This window comes from Canis lupus, chromosome 5 (genome assembly GCF_003254725.2).
Source record: "Canis lupus dingo isolate Sandy chromosome 5, ASM325472v2, whole genome shotgun sequence".
NCBI lineage: Eukaryota > Metazoa > Chordata > Mammalia > Carnivora > Canidae > Canis > Canis lupus.
The window spans coordinates 63,606,527-63,625,741 of NC_064247.1; the positions used below are offsets into that span (position 1 = coordinate 63,606,527).

Sequence of the window (19,215 nt, forward strand, 5' to 3'; positions counted from 1 at the left end):
CCTTTCCCTCTCAGAACCATTGTACTTGCTTTAGTTCTACTTTGGTTGGTATTACCACCATTGCCACCACTCCCCCCAGAGACCTTAACATGCCTGCTTACATCTCTAATTAAAGATCCTCTCTATAGACAGACCTTCCCTGAGCACCTGATCTGAAAGTTCCTCTTGTTCCTCTCTCCTCCCTGTCAGCCCTGATACCTACCAACCTTTATTTTCCTCCATAGCACTTATTACTACTAAAATTATGGGGTGTCTTGTATTTGTTTACTATTGATCATCACTCTTTCCCTCTCCAGTGAGACTTTTGTCTCATTGACCACTATGCTTCTAGCATCTGCATGTGGTAGGAGTGATAGTGATTAAAAGAGCATGCCCTGGAGTCCAGTTGCCTGAGTTCAAATCCCATATCCATGCTTACTTACCAACTCTGATTTTTATAAAATTACTTAATTTCTTTAAGCCTTTTTCTTCTGAGGCTAACAATAGTACCATTTGCACAGGGTTATTGGGGAGATTCAGATAATTTTTTTTAAAAGATTTTACTTATTTATATGAGAGAGCACAAGAGAGAGCATGAGAGTAGGGAGTGGGAGAGGGAGAAGCAGACCCCCTGCTGAGCAGGGAGTCCAGCGCAGGTGCTGGGATCATGACCTGAGGCGAAGGTAGATGCTTAACTGAGGGAGCCACCCATGCAGCCCGAGAAGATTCATAATCCATACAAAACATTAAGAACAGTTCCTGGCACAAAGTAAGCTTAAAAACAAGGATGGGCAGGACAGAGAGAACATCCTAGAAGAGGGAACACCCAGTACCTTTATAAATACGGAGATATATCTAACCTTTGAGACTTTTTTTTTTTAAGATTTTATTTATTTATTCATGATAGACATAGAGAGAGAGGCAGAGACACAGGCAGAGGGAAAAGCAGGCTCCATGCCGGGAGCCCGACGCGGGACTCGATCCCAGGACTCCAGGATCATTCCCTGGGCCAAAGGCAGGCGTTAAACTGCTGAGCCACCCAGGGATCCCCACCAGTTGAGACTTCTTATAAACACAAAAGGCTATTGATAAATATATTATTATTTGGTGTACTTCCCATAATTATCCTAGTTTCTGCCATGAAATCAACAGAACAGTAGTATTTAAATCTCTTTATCCATTTGTTGTAGGAAAATCCAATACTTAGAGTTTTCTGATGACATATAAAATGTCCTTATTGGAAGCTCATTTATAGCTTGGTTTGAGGAAGAGGAGGGCTAGTTCAGGTTATGGTGTTGATATTTGGACTATCAACCAAAGATAGAAATTTTCCCAAGTCTAAATGCAGTTAAAATTCTAGGCCCATATTGTTACAGGAAACCTTTTAACGTCAGCTTTACTGCTTCTAAAGCATAACTAGAGCCTTTAGGGAAGGTCGTCCTCATACCTTAAATGTCAAAATCTAAGGATTTTTGTCAGTAATTTCACCAGCTTGTAAACTGATTCTTGAAGAAAACCTCAAGAATAAGCCAGTCACTGAAAACTAAAATTACGTGATTCCACTTACATGGGATACCTAGAGTATTTAAAATCATAGACAGACAGTAGAATGGTAGGTAGTTGCCAGAGGAGGGGGAAAGGGAAAATGGAGAGTTAAGTGTCTAGTGGAGTTTCTGTTTTACAAGATGGAAAGAGTTCTGGAGGTGGATGGTGGTGGTGGTTGCACAACAGTGTGAATGTATTTCACACCACTAAACTGTGCACTTGAAAATGGTTCATGGGCAGCCCAGGTGGCTCAGGGGTTTAGTGCCACCTTCAGCCCAGGGCATGATCCTGGAGACCCCGGGGTCGAGTCCTGTGTCAGGCTCCCTGCATGAAGCCTGCTTGTGTCTCTGCCTCTCTCTCTCTCTCTCTCTCTCTGTCTCTCATGAATAAATAAATAAAATCTTTAAAAAAAAAAAAAAGAATGGTTCAGGTGGTACATTTTATGTTACATGCATTTTATTATAAAAAATTGGGGAGGAAGTAAAAAAACAAAAAATCCTCAAGATAAAATATTAATATTTTTTCCACCTGAGGATTTTTAGGTAGACCAACCATCTTTCTCTTCTCACTGAAAAGATCCCAAAGAATATATAGGTTTTCTAAGGGGGGAAAAAGTACCCCTGCCCCAGCCTTTTATTTTGAAATATTTCAAACAGGGACGCCTAGACGGCTCACTGGTTGAATGTCTACCTTTGGTTCAGGGCATGATCCTGGGGACCTGGGATCGAGTCCCACATCTTGCTCCCCTTGAGGAGCCTACTTCTCCCTCTGCCTATGTCTCTGCCTCTCTCTCTGTGACTCTCATAAATAAATAAAATCTTTTAAAAAATGAAATATTTCAAACATACCAAGAAGCTGAGAAGATAGTACAATGAACTTTCATACACCCATATTTATGTATTTTTTTCTGAATCATTTGAAAATAAATTGCAGGCGTCATGCAGTTTACCCCTAAATACTGCTGTGTCTCCTAAAATCAAAGATATTCTCTTATTAATGTTAACCTATCTGAGAAATTTAGTACTGAGTCAGTATTATATAATAAACTGTCCATTTTCAAATTTTCCTAGTCTAAAAAATATAATTGTTAGAAGCGTGTGTGTATTTTAATCCCAGATCCAAGTGAAGTTTGTATATTTCATTTGATGATGATGTTTCTTTTTTCTTCTATTACGTTGGTATTTTTGAATAGGCTACATTTTGATTTGTTTGATTATTTCCTCAAGATTAGATTTAGGTTAAGCATGTTTGATAAGAAAGCTGTCAAGGTGATGTTGTATTGTATACTTCCCTTGCATCACATTGGCAGACAAAATGTCCAGTTGTCCTACTATTTGTAATGTTAAAGTTTAATAAATAAATAAATAAATTAATTAATTAATTAATTAATTTTAAAGATTTTATTTATTTATTCATGAGAGACACAGAGAGAGAGAGGCAGAGACACAGGCAGAGGGAGAAGCAGGCTCCATGCACCAGGAGCCCGACGTGGGATTTGATCCCGGGTCTCCAGGATCACGCCCTGGGCCAAAGGCAGGCGCTAAACCGCTGCGCCACCCAGGGATCCCAAGTTTAATAAATTTAATATGACATTTCCAACTCTTTCTCTGTTTTATTAATAGGTATCTAGGGTGACTATTCTTTTCTCTACTCACCTTTCACTCTGTTGTTTCTTGCCTGATTCAGTCACTACATCTGGAGCTACAGTGTTATGTTTTTCTGTCATTCCTTTGCATTTATTCATTAGCTTTTTTGAGGGGGGGCAACGAAGACTTTCTCCTTTTTTCCCTTTACTAGTAGTAGCACTGTGGACTCCTGGGTTCCTTTTAATACCCAATGTGCTATATTGTGTTTCTGTTATTATTCTTATATACCAGCCACTGGGATTCTGTGTCCTTTGGAAATGGCCCCATCAGTGAGTGAGTGAGCACTTCTGTGCTTCCTGGCACAAGATATTCTGAGCTCACCTTGTCCTTTCCTTGCTTTAGACCTAGAATCAGTTGTTTTCCCAAGGAGCCCTGGCTCTTTTTAGTGGGAAATAATAGTATTTAGAAAAGATCTGGGTGCTGGGTATACTTAGAAAATAAACTTATTTTTATTTACTTTATTTTTTTAATTTTTAAATTATTTATTTGAGAGAGAGGAGCGCATGAGAGCATGAATGGAGGGGCAGTGAGAGAGGGAGAGGGACAAGCAAACTCCCTGCTGAGTGTGGAGCCCAAACTCAGGGCTCAATCTCAGGACCCAGAGATCATGACCTGAACCAAAGTCAGATGTTTAACTGACTGAGCCACCCAGGTGCCCCAGAAAATAAACTTTATAAACACAGCCTGTCATTTTAATACTGTGTGTTACCAAGAAGACTTTCACATGCATTTTTAGATGGTTCATCGTTTGGTCCTTCTTTGGGTCAGATACTTAAATAAAATGTTCATTTTAAAGATGTCAAAAATGGAAGTGTAGTGAGGATTTAACTTTTGCAGAATTATGAGACTAGTAAGAGCAGGTGGCAGGAGCAAAACTTGTACCTGCAAGTTTTTTTTTTTTTTTTTGTCACAGTACATAGTCTCCTAAAAAGTGTGTTTCAATATGTAATAAAACTGTTGTGGGGCACCTGCGTGGCTCAGTGGTTGAGCATCTGTCTTTGGCTCAGGTCATGATCCCGGGGTCCTGGGATCAAGCCCCACATCAGGCTCCCTGCAGAGAGTTTGCTTCTCCCTCTACCTCCCTCTGTGTCTCTCATGAATAAATAAATAAAATCTTAAAAAAAAAAGGGGCTGTGTTGTTGGCTCCTGGTCACTGCCAGCTCCACTAAAGCGAGAAAGCTTCCTTTGTGAGACTCTGATAAATGATGAGCCTTGAGAATATTTGCATCCTTCTTAACATTGCCATTGGGAGCTCCTTTCATAATAGAGTTTGTTAGAAGGCTTTCGGTGGGCCTTTGTAATAAAAAGAATATTTCACTTACGACCTGAGGAGAGCTCTGAAAACAGTACATGGCCATACCTAAACCCTCTGTCTCACAGAAGCCTATAATTGGGTCACTCCAAGGAAGCAGGAAACTCAAGCAGTATATCTTAAAATACTATACTTATACTATGATTTAGTATTTTATTATGTAAAGTTCTCTGTTCTTTACTTGATTTATTTTCAAATAACAAACTTTTTAAAATTAACACTCCAAGGAACCTTTTTTGACATTTTTTTCTTAATCTTTCCCCATCATGAAATTTTAATACCTCAAATATATATCTGTTTACATACTGTATATACATTTTTTTGCCCTCCTCAAGGTGATACCAACCTTACTGAGAATGTGTGGAGTGAGTTAGATGGAGAAATGAAGGGTACATCTGATTTGTATTTTTTATTTGTATTTTAATAATACATTTTGTATTATAATAGTGTATTTTAAAATATATTTCTTGAATAAATACAATCTGTAGATTATTTTGGCCCTACTAGCCCTGTGATCTTTTGGTTACCTGAAGGCTGCATCCTGCAAAGATAGCAATAGTTTATCCACAGAGAGCTTCAGAATCCACAGTTCCTGTCCAGATAGCTGGAGAAGCAGAACTGTTGGTGACACTGGTGAATTTTCCAGTGTTGTTTTTTTTCTGGAATTCCTTGAGGTGTGAAGGTACTCCTTAAATATCACAAATAAATAAGTTTAAGAGATGCACATGTTTGGCTCCTCAAAGTCCCCCTCTGTGTGGACATCAACCCCAGATAAAGAACTCTGGAATCTGAGAGAGCAGAGAGAGACTGCAGTTAGCTTGCTTCAGCATTTACCCCTTACAGACTATTTCGTGTACTTTGGGGGCTTTTCCTAAGTAATTCTCTGTTTTTTGTGGTTTTCTGCTTCCATCTTTTCCTCCACCTATTGCTTTATCTGCTTTCCTTGACACTGCTCTCACTCTTCTCCTGCATCCACCCCTCCCTCTCCTACATGTCCTCTCCTCTCTTCTTGCCCAGGACTACGAGAGTAAGCTGCAGGCCTTACAGAAGCAGGTTGAGACCCGCTCCCTCGCTGCAGAGACCACAGAAGAGGAGGAAGAGGAGGAAGAAGGTGAAATCCAGAGACGGAAACTTTCCTCTGGATAACTTTTGGATCTGTACTATCAGATTAACCCTTTACCCGTGATCAAAGCTGGAGTTGATTGTGTGTGACCCTTCCATTTATTGAGATTTTACCAAGCCAGTTTAAAGCTGATTCCAAAGATTCTCAGTGCGGAGAATACAGACTGTGCTCTCTGAGGTGGGAGTGAAGCTGATTGGGTTCCTTAGAACACAGGACTTTCTATGGAACTCAATCTCCATAGAAATATTTTGGGCAGTTTGCATATACTGCCTCAAATTACTGTACACATGAAGTTCATGTATCTGTTGCAGATAAATGTAGAGATTGATCTTTAAAGATAATCTCTTTTATTTACTAACTTATGGTTTATGCCCAGGAATTTCCAGAGAGGACTTTGGAATATATTAATGTACACTAAAGCCATTTGTGGCAGATTTCTCATCATAATTGCATAGTCATGCCTACCTATTATGAGTTTCTCAGAATTTCTTAGCTGAATCAGGGCTTTAATGGTTAGTGCATTATAATACAGTATGAACATTTCGTTTCTCCCCGCACAACCTCCTAGTAATCTCAAGGCTTCAAATTAACTTTGGAGAAACTCTGATTTATGTACTAGATTATTTATTTTTCAATATAAAAGTAAAATATGACCTTTTTGTTTCTTGTACTAGTAAGAGAAATCGATATATATGAAGTTGTACAATATACCAGAGACTTTTTCTTTACTATAAGCTATGTATGAGATATGTTTTTTAAAAAGGTAAAGAAGTCTATTCCTTTCATGTACTGTTTTAAACAGGATTTTTTTAGGTTTTCTGAGCTATAGATACTACCTTCATAACATCAACAGAATTTAGTCAGCTTTACTGAAAGGCAGAAAACAAAAAGCAGCTGAATGGAGAAATACGGGAAAATACTTTAACTTGTTAAGAGAGATGAGGTAGAGGAGAGATGTAATTTCCTTATAGTTATGAGATCAGCCTTTGTTACACTCGTTTACTCTTTCAGCTCCTTGGACACAACATGAATTTGAACTGGCCCATTGGGCCTTCCGGAAATGGAAGTCTCACCAGTTCACTTCATTAAGGGACTTACTCTGGGGCAATGCTGTTTACCTGAAAGAGGCCAACGCAATCAGTGTGGAACTGAAGAAGAAGGTATGGAGGGTGGGAGGCCTGGGTCATCTGATTAATAGGAGAATGCTACTCTTGGGTTTCTAAAAATTTCAATTTTCTTTTAATTTTCTACCATTACATTTGCACCTATAAGTCCTAAGTGCCTTTCCTCTTCTAGGGTCTGAGAGACAGGTGTGTGTAGTGGATAAGCCCTCTGCACTCAGCCAGCCGGGCTCCAATTGCAGCACTCCTCTATGTGTTGACCCTTATAGCCCTGTGCCTCCATTCCCTCATCTGTAAAATGGGCTTGGCAGTGGGGAATGGGCCACCTGGGGTTCTATGAGGCATGAAAGAGCGAGTAGATGTAAAGAACTGAAATAGCTCGTGGACTTGGTAAAAAGCAATAAATGTTACTGATTTTTCTCATTACCAGAACATCACACCATGTCTTAGATTCATTCTTCTATATGTCCCACTGGTGGATGGTCTGGGGGCTACTAGGATGACAGGGGGTGTGCAGTATCACATGGCAGGAAAGGGAACAGACTACTCAGCCTTGGGGAGATTCGTTTTCTTCCCCCAGGGCTGTATCCTAGCTCTGTAAAATAGGGATAAGGTATCTTCTTCATTCAGGCTTGGCAACCCATTTCATTTTGTAATTACTTACCCCTCTCTTGAAATAGATGAAATGCAGGTAGGGACTATGTCTTGTCTTCTTGCTGCTGTACCCAGCATTTACTTAAGGTCTGTAGGTGAAAATATAGAGTGGTAGCAAGAAATAACATGACGTGGTACACCCAAAGTACTTACCATGTAGTGTAGACACTTTTAAGAGTAGCACTTGTGATCTTTGAATTTAGGATGAAAGGCCAACTGTGACATTTCCACCCCCCACTCAGCAAGAGATTAGAGATGTCCTTGTGGGTCCAACTCTTGTTCTCTTGTGTAAATTCAGTCAATCAAAATATATGTACTGAGATTTTAGTTTGTGTAAAAACACTGTGCCAGGCTAGAAAAACAAGTTCTGTAAATAGCTTAATTTGAAATTAGGATTATTCTCTACAAGTAATATACAAGTGTCCATTTTTTCCCCCAGTTAATCACAGGCTGCTGGTTGAGCACATACTACACATTTGGCCTCTTTTCCACGGGGCATGATTATATCACCTCGTTTCTGAAGCTGACGCGCTGAAAACATAAAGGATGGTTTCTTCTTTCCACACAGGTGCAGTTTCAGTTTGTTCTGCTGACGGACACGTTGTACTCCCCTTTGCCTCCGGAATTACTTCCCGCTGAGATGGAAAAAACTCACGAAGACAAGCCTTTCCCTCGTACTGTAGTGGCAGTAGAAGTCCAGGATCTGAAGAATGGAGCGACACATTATTGGTCTTTGGAGAAACTCAAGTATGAAAACATTCCTCATAAAGCCAGTTATCTTATTTAGGAAATAATAATGAATTGCTCATGTGGGCTCCTTCAAACTCTCCACCGTATGATGGCACTACTGCTTCCTTTTCTGTGGTGCTAAATACTGTTGCTCACCAGTAATATTACAGATCTAGTAATTATTTATCTTTTCTGTTCTGGATCTGATGATCAGGTCTCTTTTGCCTTTAACATGGTGAAATATTTTCCACCATTTCAGTGTATTTGAGACATCATATACCATTGAACCATATTCTCTTATGATTCAGTAGAGGTTAGGTGGCCATTTTTTACTTTTGGTGGCCTGTCTCTACACTCAGACATCTTTTGAGTTTCTGTACTTTTGGCCTTCATCTTTTTTTAATATTCCTTAAATGAAGGGAGCAGCCTTTTTTTTTTTTTTTTAAATCTTGCATGGAAGATACTTCCAAAGTGAAATTTTAATGCATTTTCATAATATTAACCCAGTGCACTTTATGTTTATTTAGGCAGAGGCTGGATTTGATGCGAGAGATGTATGACAGGGCAGGTGAGATGGCCTCTGGTGCCCAAGATGATGGTGAAGCCACTGTGACTGGCAGTGATCCATTTTATGATCGGTTCCATTGGTTCAAACTGGTAGGAAGGTACGTGATGATTTCATCAGTCTTCTTTTTAAATAGTGAATGATTTTGTTTAAAACCTCAGCAGATATTACAGAAAGTTAAAAGAAAATATGTGCAGAAATGCTCTGTGTGTAATCTTACCCACTCTAGCAGAGCCACTGTGTCACTGGATATACTTCCCTTCGTTTTATTCAGTGTGTGTACTGAAGTCTCATCTTTCAACCAGAGTAATTGACAGTCTTCCCTACCACGTACAGTTGAACACGATAGATTTAAAAGAAAAAGAAAACCTGTGTCTCTGTCCTGCACGGTTTAAAATCATAGTATGACTTACAGCTTACCAGCCTGCAACCTCTCCTTGATCCGACCTGTCCTTGCTTTTTTTTTTTTTTTTTTTTTTTTTAAAGGCAGTTTATCTCATGTTAGTCATTACCACAGGTGAGCCAGCTGCAGACCTTGGTCATCCGCTTGAGCCTCTTTCGTGTATACATAAATTTCAACATGTAATGAAAACAAGTAGTGCCCCTGTGAATCCATACTGAGTCCAGGTTCTTATAGGTTAAAATTTAAAAAGCATAGAGATTGAAGTTTTTAGCTTTATGATTTCGGAATTTGAATTGTTTTTCCATAACAAAAATTTTCTGACAGTTTTAAAGGAACTAGGTATAAAGGAAGAGCTGAAGTCATAGTATATTGTAGAAAAGAAGTTAAATCCTATCCATTCCACTCTGATAGTAGAAGGTTTGTAAAAAGTTGAATTGGACAAACACATCTTACCCACACAAGGCATATATTTGCTCTGGCATACACCATTCTATCCATTTTGTTTTCTGCTCCAAAATGACATGGAATTGGAATAAACATCTCAACTTTTTATTTCATCAAGTGTTGGGTGGCTCCTTTGAGGCCTGCCTGCTGATCTTTTGTGTGTATTGGAAAATATAAACATTTTTACAACACACTATTTACCTGGGATCTTCTACTCATGTATTTCTTTTGCTTTTCTTATTCTAAGGACCAGTCCTTGTTCCCTTTCCCCTGAACCAGATGATTTATGCCTATTTTATCCTTTTGCTTTTCCACTTACTTTTATTGTGTTGATTCCCCAGTGGGTTCTGTCCTGTTGACACCTGTAGCTTCCTGTTTAACCGACTATTCCTCTCTCCTTGGCTGTGTCCCTTGGCGTCTTCCCTGGTGTCTAGCTCCCCCATTTTCCACGGCTGTGTCAATGAGCGCCTTGCTGACCGCACACCCTCCCCCACTTTTTCCACGGCCGATTCCGACATCACTGAGCTGGCTGACGAGCAGCAAGATGAAATGGAGGATTTTGATGATGAGGCATTCGTGGATGACACCGGCTCTGACGCAGGGACGGAGGAGGGATCAGATCTCTTCAGTGACGGGCATGACCCGTTTTACGACCGATCCCCATGGTTCATTTTAGTGGGAAGGTTGGTGAGGTTATTGTGAGAAGGGCGAAAAGGGACCAGCTCTTGCTTTAAAGAGGCTCCTTGTGCAATTTTGGATGATCTTTCCTTAGCAGATTCAATTTGTGACATGCTGATTGGGTGAGGGAGAGCTCTTAGGCAATGTTTGTGAGGTATTCAGTCTGATACAGCATATGGCAATGTGTGAAGGCTCTGCATGGAATAGTACCCCTTGTCTTAAAGTGCCCAGTAATTTCCTTCTGAAGGAGAAAACCCCAGAGGAGAAAGTAATTAAAGCTAAGAGTCTAATATTACAAGATCAGAGAATGTTACTATGTTCTGATGCTTCCTTTTGTAGGAATGTGAGTGAAAAAGCATATGGGGATGACATGAGAAGGAGAGCAGAGCAAGGCCAAGGTTAGACTAAAAGATTTGTAACACGAGCAGGAATCAAGAGGACAAAAATGGAATCAGGAGTAGTGTTAGGTTACTTAAAAATAAAATCTAGGGCAGCCCCGGTGGCTCAGCGGTTTAGCGCCGCCTTCAGCCCAGGGCCTGATCCTGGACCCCCAGGATCCCTGGGTGTGGAGCCTGCTTCTCCTTCTGGCTGTGTCTCTGCCTCTCTCTGTGTGTGTCTTTCATGAATGAATAAATAAAATCTTTAAAAAAATAAAAATAAAATCTAAAACAGGGGCTCTGGGTTGGCTCCTGGTTGGCTCCTGGTTGGCTGGGTTGGTTGAGTATGTGACTTGATCTTGGGGTTATGAATTTGAGCCCCACCTTGGGTATAGAGATTTCTTAAAAAAAAAATCTTAAAAAATAAGTAAATATAAAGGAGTAGTGTTAGGTTTATTTTTTGTTTACTTTGAGTCAAGAAAAGAATCAGGAACATGAAGTTTGCTTTTGTCTGGAATGGATGCCTTTCTTTGGCCAGTTTCACTGAGCCTATCTGTAGATCTTTGGCTTCTGCCTGAATTTTACCTATAGGTTTTATAACGATGAATCTCATGAAATTATCTATTGACACCATCAACAATGGATATTTGTTCAGCACTACATGAAACTGCTTTGTGTTGTGTTAAGTTTGGTTTTCCAAACTGAGGCCTTGTCTCTGACCCCATCTGTCAGTGATGCAGAGCTCTCACGCACATGCTCCTCATACTGGAGTCTTTGTCTGCACCCAGTCTTCATGCTGAAGTAATTTTATTACAAAGTCAACAGTGCAGCACTCACTGAATTAACAAAAAGTATGTCCAGGTTTTAAGGTATGCAATTTATTCTTTAAACAGTGCATTTGAACCACATACTGCTAAGTCCTTTAAAAATAAGGAACTATGCCAGTGTTAAATGGATAAGCAAAAGTTCTCTAAAAATTGAAGTGCAGCAAGTGTCCAGACTCAGTAGGGAGGTAAGATTCTAGAACTGGGCTTGTAGTGTGATGTTGGTCACCTGGCAAGGACTAACTACTGTAGCATATGATCGCTATTGTGGAAGGAGAGAAAGACAAGTTTTCTGGTAGACATGAAAGCCTCAATTATGATCATGGGTCATGAGTAATTTGATATTAGACAGTCTCAGGATTTTATGATAGTGGAGGGGCATCTGTTCAGTTTTTCCATGAATAAACATTAAGGGATTATGTAGCCATGAATATTATTTTCTACTGGTGTATTGCCAGGAATAGATGCTTAGAATTTTGGAGAAGCTGATTTGTATTAAAACTAAGAAAAGTAGTTCTTTGTACAAATAATAGGACCATAGTGCTTTTTAAAACTTTTATAGCTGTGTGTGTTCTAAAAGGATTGGAAATTAGAACCAAGTTTCTATTCATAAACTGCTTGATCCTGGTGCCAGTTGTGCAGCTTCTGATGCCACTCTTTTGCCGCTCATTTCACACAGGAAGAAATATGTAGCTACCTCTTACATGGCACGTAGGGAAGAATACTGACGCTAAGAGAAGTCTGAGGTGTAAGGTAGGCTTAACTTAAACTGAGGCCTCTTGGGTTCTCAAGTATAAATGAGGAGTTAGGTAGGAAAACAGAGCCTTAAAGATCTTTTTTATCTTTCAGATTCTGTCATCTACACTAGCAAAGTGAATATCCTAGTTAAGAGTTCTGCTCCAAAGCATTTGTATTTTGAGTCACTTGTATGGAGAACTTAAGTCAGAATCCCGCTTAATATGGATATTCACTGGCTTAAAATATATGCATTATTTTCTCTATATTTTTTTCATCTTAATCAAATCAGATTTAAGTGTAGGTATAAAGCAATCAGCTCTGCCTTGATTTTCAAGTAATTTGCATGTGTTTGGCTTCCCAGGTTCTAAAACTAACTTTACTTTTCGAGGAAGAGGTTAGTGGAGGAGGTGAAATCATGGCCATCCATAAAGTGAAAGATAGCTCTTTACTTTCACTCTTAACTACATTTCTCATCTGCAATCAAAATTGAGTGGTAACTGCAAAAGAAGTAACTTCTTTCCTGTTTTTGTGATTTTCACAGGATTGGATTTCCCATATTGGCTCATAATTGCAAATATAATTCACTTGTAAAATTTTCTAGTTTCTTGTGAAATTCCATTTGTAGGTTTTGTTTCTTGGCTTTGGCTGCCTCTGGTGAATTTTTGTATGAAAATGAAAAGAGCTTGTCCCTTTAGCTGTTCTCTTATGGCATGCTGGGATGTTATGAACCATCCATCATAATTTGGGATTAAATGTAAAATGTGTAAGCTAGTCTTCTGGGATCAAAGGGGGCAAAAGATGGTTATCCTGATACTGAAGTCTGAACTGACATTGTTTTCTGTAACTAGAACCATAATTATGCTAATCTGTCTTATCTTTATGTTGACAAAATTTGTTTCCCTTTTTGATGTAACTTCACAGAACTTATGCTAATATACCCTTTACATCTTCCCCTCTCTCATCCCTGTTCTCCTTCAGTCTGCTAGGTCAAAGTATAAGGACTCTCAAGAATGCAGAGTATTTATAAAAATTCCAGCTTAAAAAACTTCAGAGGAGAACATCTACAACATTGACTTTGGGCTGAGGACTGTCTTCTGAAAATAGGACAGGGAGAGCTGTTTAGTACTTGTTCAGTTGTGTAGCTACCGTGCCAGTGACCCTGCCACTGCTGTAGAATTACAGAAGTCTCTTTTCCAAAAAGGGAAATACACAAGAATACTTTCTGTTCTTTCACCTTTGGAAGAGCCATTGCCATAGGTAGAAGGGTGATTCTTGTCTTTAATATGTGATCAAACAGTACTTTGTTGTAATGCATGTGTGAACATGATATGCAGTGCCTTTAAGTGGGAAATTTTTGAAAATTAAAAACAGGGGTTCCTGGTGTAAGTCTAAAAACAACTGTACCAATTAAGTATAGTTAGGAACCTAAACATGTTCTATATATAGTTAATAGCCATCTTGAGGTTACCTTAGAAAAATCAACCTAGTATATAAGTTGGATGGCTTTGCTTCTCTACCTCTGGTGTAACCCATTTTTCTGGAAAATGTTCCACTTCTAGTTAAAGATAGAGGACAAATAGCATTTTCTATTCATGTATGTACATAGCTGTTCAGTCATATCAATTAAATGTTGAGCGTACTTAATAAATATAACCAGACCCTCTGTAGACAGTGGCAAGCAAAATCAGACATGATTCCTGGTCTTACAGGTTTACAGTCTGGTGGGTGAGACAGACAAATTAAACAATGACATAAATAAATGTAAATCATAGCAGTGATAGAATCATGTGTGTTACTGAGATCCCTTAATACTGGGGGAACCTGTCCTAAGAGTGGTGTTCAGAATAAGATCTACAGATGTGAAACCAAAGGCTGAGTTCAGAGAGGACTCCAGGCAAAGGACAAGTATGTGTGGTGACTCTGTAATGGCAAGGGGCATTGAAAGTGAGCAAGTGAGGTTGGAATGCCATTAAGAGACAAAGGTAGTCTGTATGGTGCTGACTTTGGAAGCAAAGCAATCCATTAGGTACTGTATGCCAAATTCTTAGTCTTTATTTAAAGTCTGTTACAGTAGCTTATATTTGAGTCTTGTTTGCAGTCCTTTTTAAAATACTTTTCATTTTTAAATTTTTATACAACAAAGCTTTAATCCTCCGTTTTTTAGCATTTCCTTCCCCACCTTTGGAGCAGACTGAAAGGGAAGTAGACTTCATTTGATCTGATTCAGTGTTTTACTTACAGTTTTTTTTTTTGTTACACTTTTCATTCACATTTCATTTATGCTCTTAAAGTTTTATTAACATGTGTTTTTCTGCGGTGTATTTTGTCTATTTTCAGTATTTTTTTTTCATTACTTGAGTTGAAATCCCACAAATCCACCCATCTTCCATTTCTCTTTGTTTCAATGTAGATTCAAGCGGGAAAAGAAGCAGACAAGTATATGTGTCACGTTCAGTTATGTTTGATTTCTTGGTGCAAATGTTTACTCTTTGTCTTGCCTTTTGTTCAAAGATCAGCATATACCCAGTGGGAAGACAGGAGTAACAGTAGGAACTAGATTCTGTATCATATCCACTAACTTAAATGAACACATCTCAGCTTTGTGATTGCATTTTTATTGTTTTCAAAAAAAAAAAAAAAAGGCTACAAAATAAAGTAAAAAGAGTACAAACGTGATGGGACTCTGCTATCCTGTTTGAAATAGATGATAGGTCTGTAACTTCCCTTTTGTGTTTCCATTTCTGAGTTACGTTTAGGACTCCAGGAGCAAAAGCAGTCCTTAAGGGATGAGCTGTCTTCTCCCTGGACATTTGCCTCAGGGTCCAACCAGAGTCTCCTAGAAGCTTGCTACTCAGAACTCAGAAACTGGCTGTGAAGCTTCTCCGTTCAAGTGTGTCAGCCACCTGCCTGAAAACAATAGTTATTTCCTGGAGCATTTCCATGATGCTGTGATTTGGAATCTATTTTAAAATTACTAACTGTATTTCAGTCACATTTCCCTGCCTCTTTTTGTCTCCTGACTTCTGTTTTACCTCTTGGGAGAAACAAAACAAAACACCTTTATAATTCCTTATGTTAAAAGGTTAAGCTCTTCAATGAATTCCCTTTTCTGTACCCCTAGCAAGATCCATAGGGCAGTTATCTTGAAAGTCTACTTCCAACTGTTACTCTTCTACCTACACTAGTCTTTTTAACTAGTCATTTTTATAGGGAGTAGTTTGGTATAAGTTGGTCTTTGTCAACTGCTTTACTAAGCATTTGCATTTCTTTCTGTATTATCTGTGCTGAAAAAGCCAATGGGAGGCAGTCTGGTAGTACAGAACAGAAAGGTGACCTTAAAACAGGGCCCAGAAGTCCTGAAGATATTCTTGGTAAATCTGAAAACCCATCTTTTTTTGTCTGTGGGGTGCTCAGATGTTTGTCTCCTGGTTTCTGTCTCTAGGGCATTTGTTTACCTGAGCAACCTGCTGTATCCTGTGCCCCTGATTCATAGGGTGGCCATTGTCAGTGAGAAAGGTGAAGTGCGGGGATTTCTGCGTGTGGCTGTGCAGGCCATTGCAGGTAGGTGACCATCTTCTGGGGTGAGAGCTGCAGAGTCTTTGCCTACAGACAAAGCAGGCCAGTTCTGTATGGGCCACACTTCAGTTGCATGATTCCTTGTCTGTCTTAGAGAAAGCTTTTATTGCTTCCTTTTAGTTATTCTCCAGTATCATAAATAGGTTGTTTAGTCTGGGCCACAGCTATTTTACAGTAATGGGATGAAGGGATTTCCTTTAACGTAAGGAAAAACTCGGGCAGCCCTGGTGGCGCAGTGGTTTAGCGTCACCTGCAGCCCAGAGTGTGATCCTGGAGACCCGGGATTGAGTCCCACGTCGGGCTCCCTGCATGGAGCCTGCTTCTGTCTCTGCCTCCTTCTCTCTCTCTGTGTCTCTCATGAATAAATAAATTGGATTAACTATAAAAGTCATTTATAAAACTGCTTCAAGAAGTAACAAAGAAAAAAAAAAAGTAACAAAGGATTTTCCAGACTTTTTCTTGCTTAATCTTCTCTCCCAGTATTTGTACCAGACATTTCTGTCCTTTGATTATTTTGCTGTGAATGGATCAGGATTCTGATATTTTATACTTCTCCATGATTCAGCCACATTCTGAGGAAAGAATGTGGCCATTTCCTATGATTTTTCTCTTTTAATTTCCAAATGCTATGGGGTGTGGAGTGACCTTTCAGCTTTTCTCTGTGAAACTCTGTGGCACAGTTACCAGGGTTGAGTTTATGAAAGTTTCTGCAAGTACAGCCTAATACCTTCAAATATTTCTTGGGTGGTATTGAACATCATCTTGCCAAGTGAAGGATCAGTGTTTCTAGGCATGCATGACATTTGAACAATATCAAGAATAAAACTGATTCTTTATTAATTAGTCTCATTAAGCTAACTAAGCAGGTTGGTAAATTTACTTAAACAGAGTTGGAAGCAGCTTCTGTGACTCTACTGCTTCCAGCTTTTTCTTTCTTTCATACACAAAAGTTTGTTCTTTAGTATCTCATCTTATTAAAGTCCTCAAACTCAAAGACTCTGCCACTTTTCTGTTTATTTTCTAATCCAGCAAGAGCCATTCTCTGGCTCTTATGTAGTTTCATTTGATCCTTCCTTCTTGTTGTTGTTTTTCTACTTAGCGGATGAAGAAGCTCCAGATTATGGCTCTGGAATTCGACAGTCGGGAACAGCTAAAATATCTTTTGATAACGAGTACTTTAATCAGGTGAGAAGCCTTCCTGGAAGAGAAAAACTCATAGAAGGAAAAGGTAGAAGACAGGTTTATAAGGAAGATGTTCACTGGAAAATAGAACCTAGAACTACAAAAGATAGGTAACCACAGACTTGTTCTGTAGAACATGGGACATGTCTTAACAATCACAGAGGTAAAGGTATTTATACTTTATTGCCTTATCTCAGGAAGTTCTTAATCCACATAGTTTTCCAGTCACTGATACTTGTTGGGCAAATAGACATTAAGGAGATTGGGGGGAATACGTTGTTGTGCTACTTGATCATAACCCCTGCTCCTGCCTTGTTTTCAGAATGACTTTTCATCAGTTGCAATGACTCGTTCTGGTCTGTCCTTGGAGGAGCTGAGGATCGTGGAAGGACAGGGTCAGAGTTCTGAGGTCATCACTCCTCCAGAGGAAATCAATCGAATGAATGACTTGGGTACGTAGACAGTTTACCATGATGGGGACATTTTAAAAGAGGACCAAACAATGAGCAAGGGAGATAGTTGCTTTCATTGACTAGGAATGAAAAGAATTCCCTTCTCTCTCCTTTTTGAAAGGTGATCTGTGCATTATTTGAACCATATGTGTGTTCATTTGGCCCTCCTTAGATTTGAAGTCAGGCACTTTGCTGGATGGTAAGATGGTCATGGAAGGGTTTTCAGAAGAGGTCGGCAACCACCTGAAACTGGGCAGTGCCTTCACTTTCCGGGTAACTGTGCTGCAGGCCAGTGGGATCCTCCCCGAGTACGCCGATATCTTCTGCCAATTCAAGTAAGCCTTAGGACCTTTACTCTGCCTTTGTGCAACACGGAGTGCTTTATATATGTGAGGGGTTAACAGTCTCAAGAGGTAAACAACTACCAATTTCTGAAATAAAACACTTTTTTCACGCCAGGAGGGAGTCAGAACCAGAAACCTAGAATGGTGTGAAATAGAGTTCACTGTGGGGAGGAGTGTGAGGGGGCATCTTGCCTGCTAAGAGGGTTCCACTGTGGCCTGGGCCCCTCTGTTGGAGATACAGGATCTGATAGAGATCGGCCTATCAGTCTTTTTTTTAAAGATTTTATTTATGTATTCATGAGAGACACAGGGAGGCAGAGGTATAGGCAGAGGGAAAATGAGGCTCCATGCGGGGAACCTGATGTGGGACGTGATCCCCCAGGACCCCGGGATCATGACCTGAGCCAAAGCAGATGCTCAACCACTGAGGCACCCAGGTGCCTTGCTAATGCTCTTCCTGGGGAAATATCTTACTGATAAACAGGTCTGAAGACCATGAGTTGTCCAGCCACCAGTTATGCTGGTTCAGTATTTGGGGAAAAGAAAACTTGTGTGATATAAAGGGCAGTAAAATTGCACATCAACTGAAGAATAACTAGTTATGTAAAGAAGATGTGACAGGTTTCATTCCTTATCCACTTAGAAGCTCTTTCTTATACTATAATCCTCTGGAACCCTAGAGTTTTTCTTCTTATGACCCTAGCCTTGGAAAACACTTCATCAACACCTCCAAACATCAGTGTATCTTTTCAGTACTTGTGAAAGACCATAGTATAAGAGAGTGGTGTCTCATTCACCCCATTCCTAAAGTCCACAGTTGGCCCCAGGGGGCCACCAAGTTGCTGCTCTGGAGTTCTGTTAGCCCTCTCCCTCAGAATCTGCTTCGGCCTTCCTAGGGGTCCTAATGCATTTGACAAAGCACTGCCTTTATGGAGATTATAGCCAAGTCCCAAATCAAATGTGATTACTGCACAGTAAGTCACTAATATCATTTGCTATAACTCACAGTTGTTGTTGTTGTTGTAAGTATTATCCAGTGTTGATTTTGCCCATTAAGAGTGTTTTCACTAGCAGCCCTAAATTAACATGGGATGGAGTTGGCTAGATGATTCAGTTGCTTTGAGCTTTCATTAGTATACTAGTTAGGCAACTGCAATATGTTTTTTAAAGATTTTATTAATTTGGGGCAGCCCGGGTGGCGCAGCGGATTAGCGCTGCCTTCAGCCCGGGGCGTGATCCTGGAGACCCAGGATCGAGTCCCTCGTCAGGCTCCCTGCATGGAGCCTGCTTCTCCCTCTGTCTCTGTCTCTGTCTCTCTCTGTCTCTCTCTCTCCTCTCTGTGTATTCTCTTTTTTTTTTTTTTTTTTTTTTAAGATTTTATTTATTCATGAGAGACACAGAGAGAGAGAGAGGCACAGACACAGGCAGAGGGAGAGGCAGGCTCCATGCAGGGAGCCTGATGTGGGACTCGATCCCGGGACCCAGGGTCACGCCCTGGGCCGAAGGCAGGCGCTTAACTGCTA

General features: G+C 39.9%; 1 protein-coding gene across 10 annotated transcripts in view; it reads left to right on the top strand.

Moving 5' to 3' along the window:
- KIF1B (kinesin family member 1B) overlaps positions 1-19,215 on the top strand; it is a 149,929-nt gene that overhangs the window by 97,626 nt on the left and 33,088 nt on the right. For 8 of the 10 annotated variants that reach the window (XM_035715806.2, XM_035715810.2, XM_035715808.2 and 5 more), the window contains 9 exons: positions 5,500-5,593; positions 6,617-6,765; positions 7,949-8,127; positions 8,637-8,774; positions 9,956-10,204; positions 15,581-15,699; positions 16,814-16,899; positions 17,219-17,348; positions 17,521-17,683. In XM_035715806.2, coding sequence (XP_035571699.1) covers positions 5,500-5,593; positions 6,617-6,765; positions 7,949-8,127; positions 8,637-8,774; positions 9,956-10,204; positions 15,581-15,699; positions 16,814-16,899; positions 17,219-17,348; positions 17,521-17,683 — 1,307 coding nt within the window. The remainder of the gene's footprint in view (positions 1-5,499; positions 5,594-6,616; positions 6,766-7,948; positions 8,128-8,636; positions 8,775-9,955; positions 10,205-15,580; positions 15,700-16,813; positions 16,900-17,218; positions 17,349-17,520; positions 17,684-19,215) is intronic. The other 2 variants (XM_035715814.2, XM_049109568.1) reach the window with 1 other exon arrangement.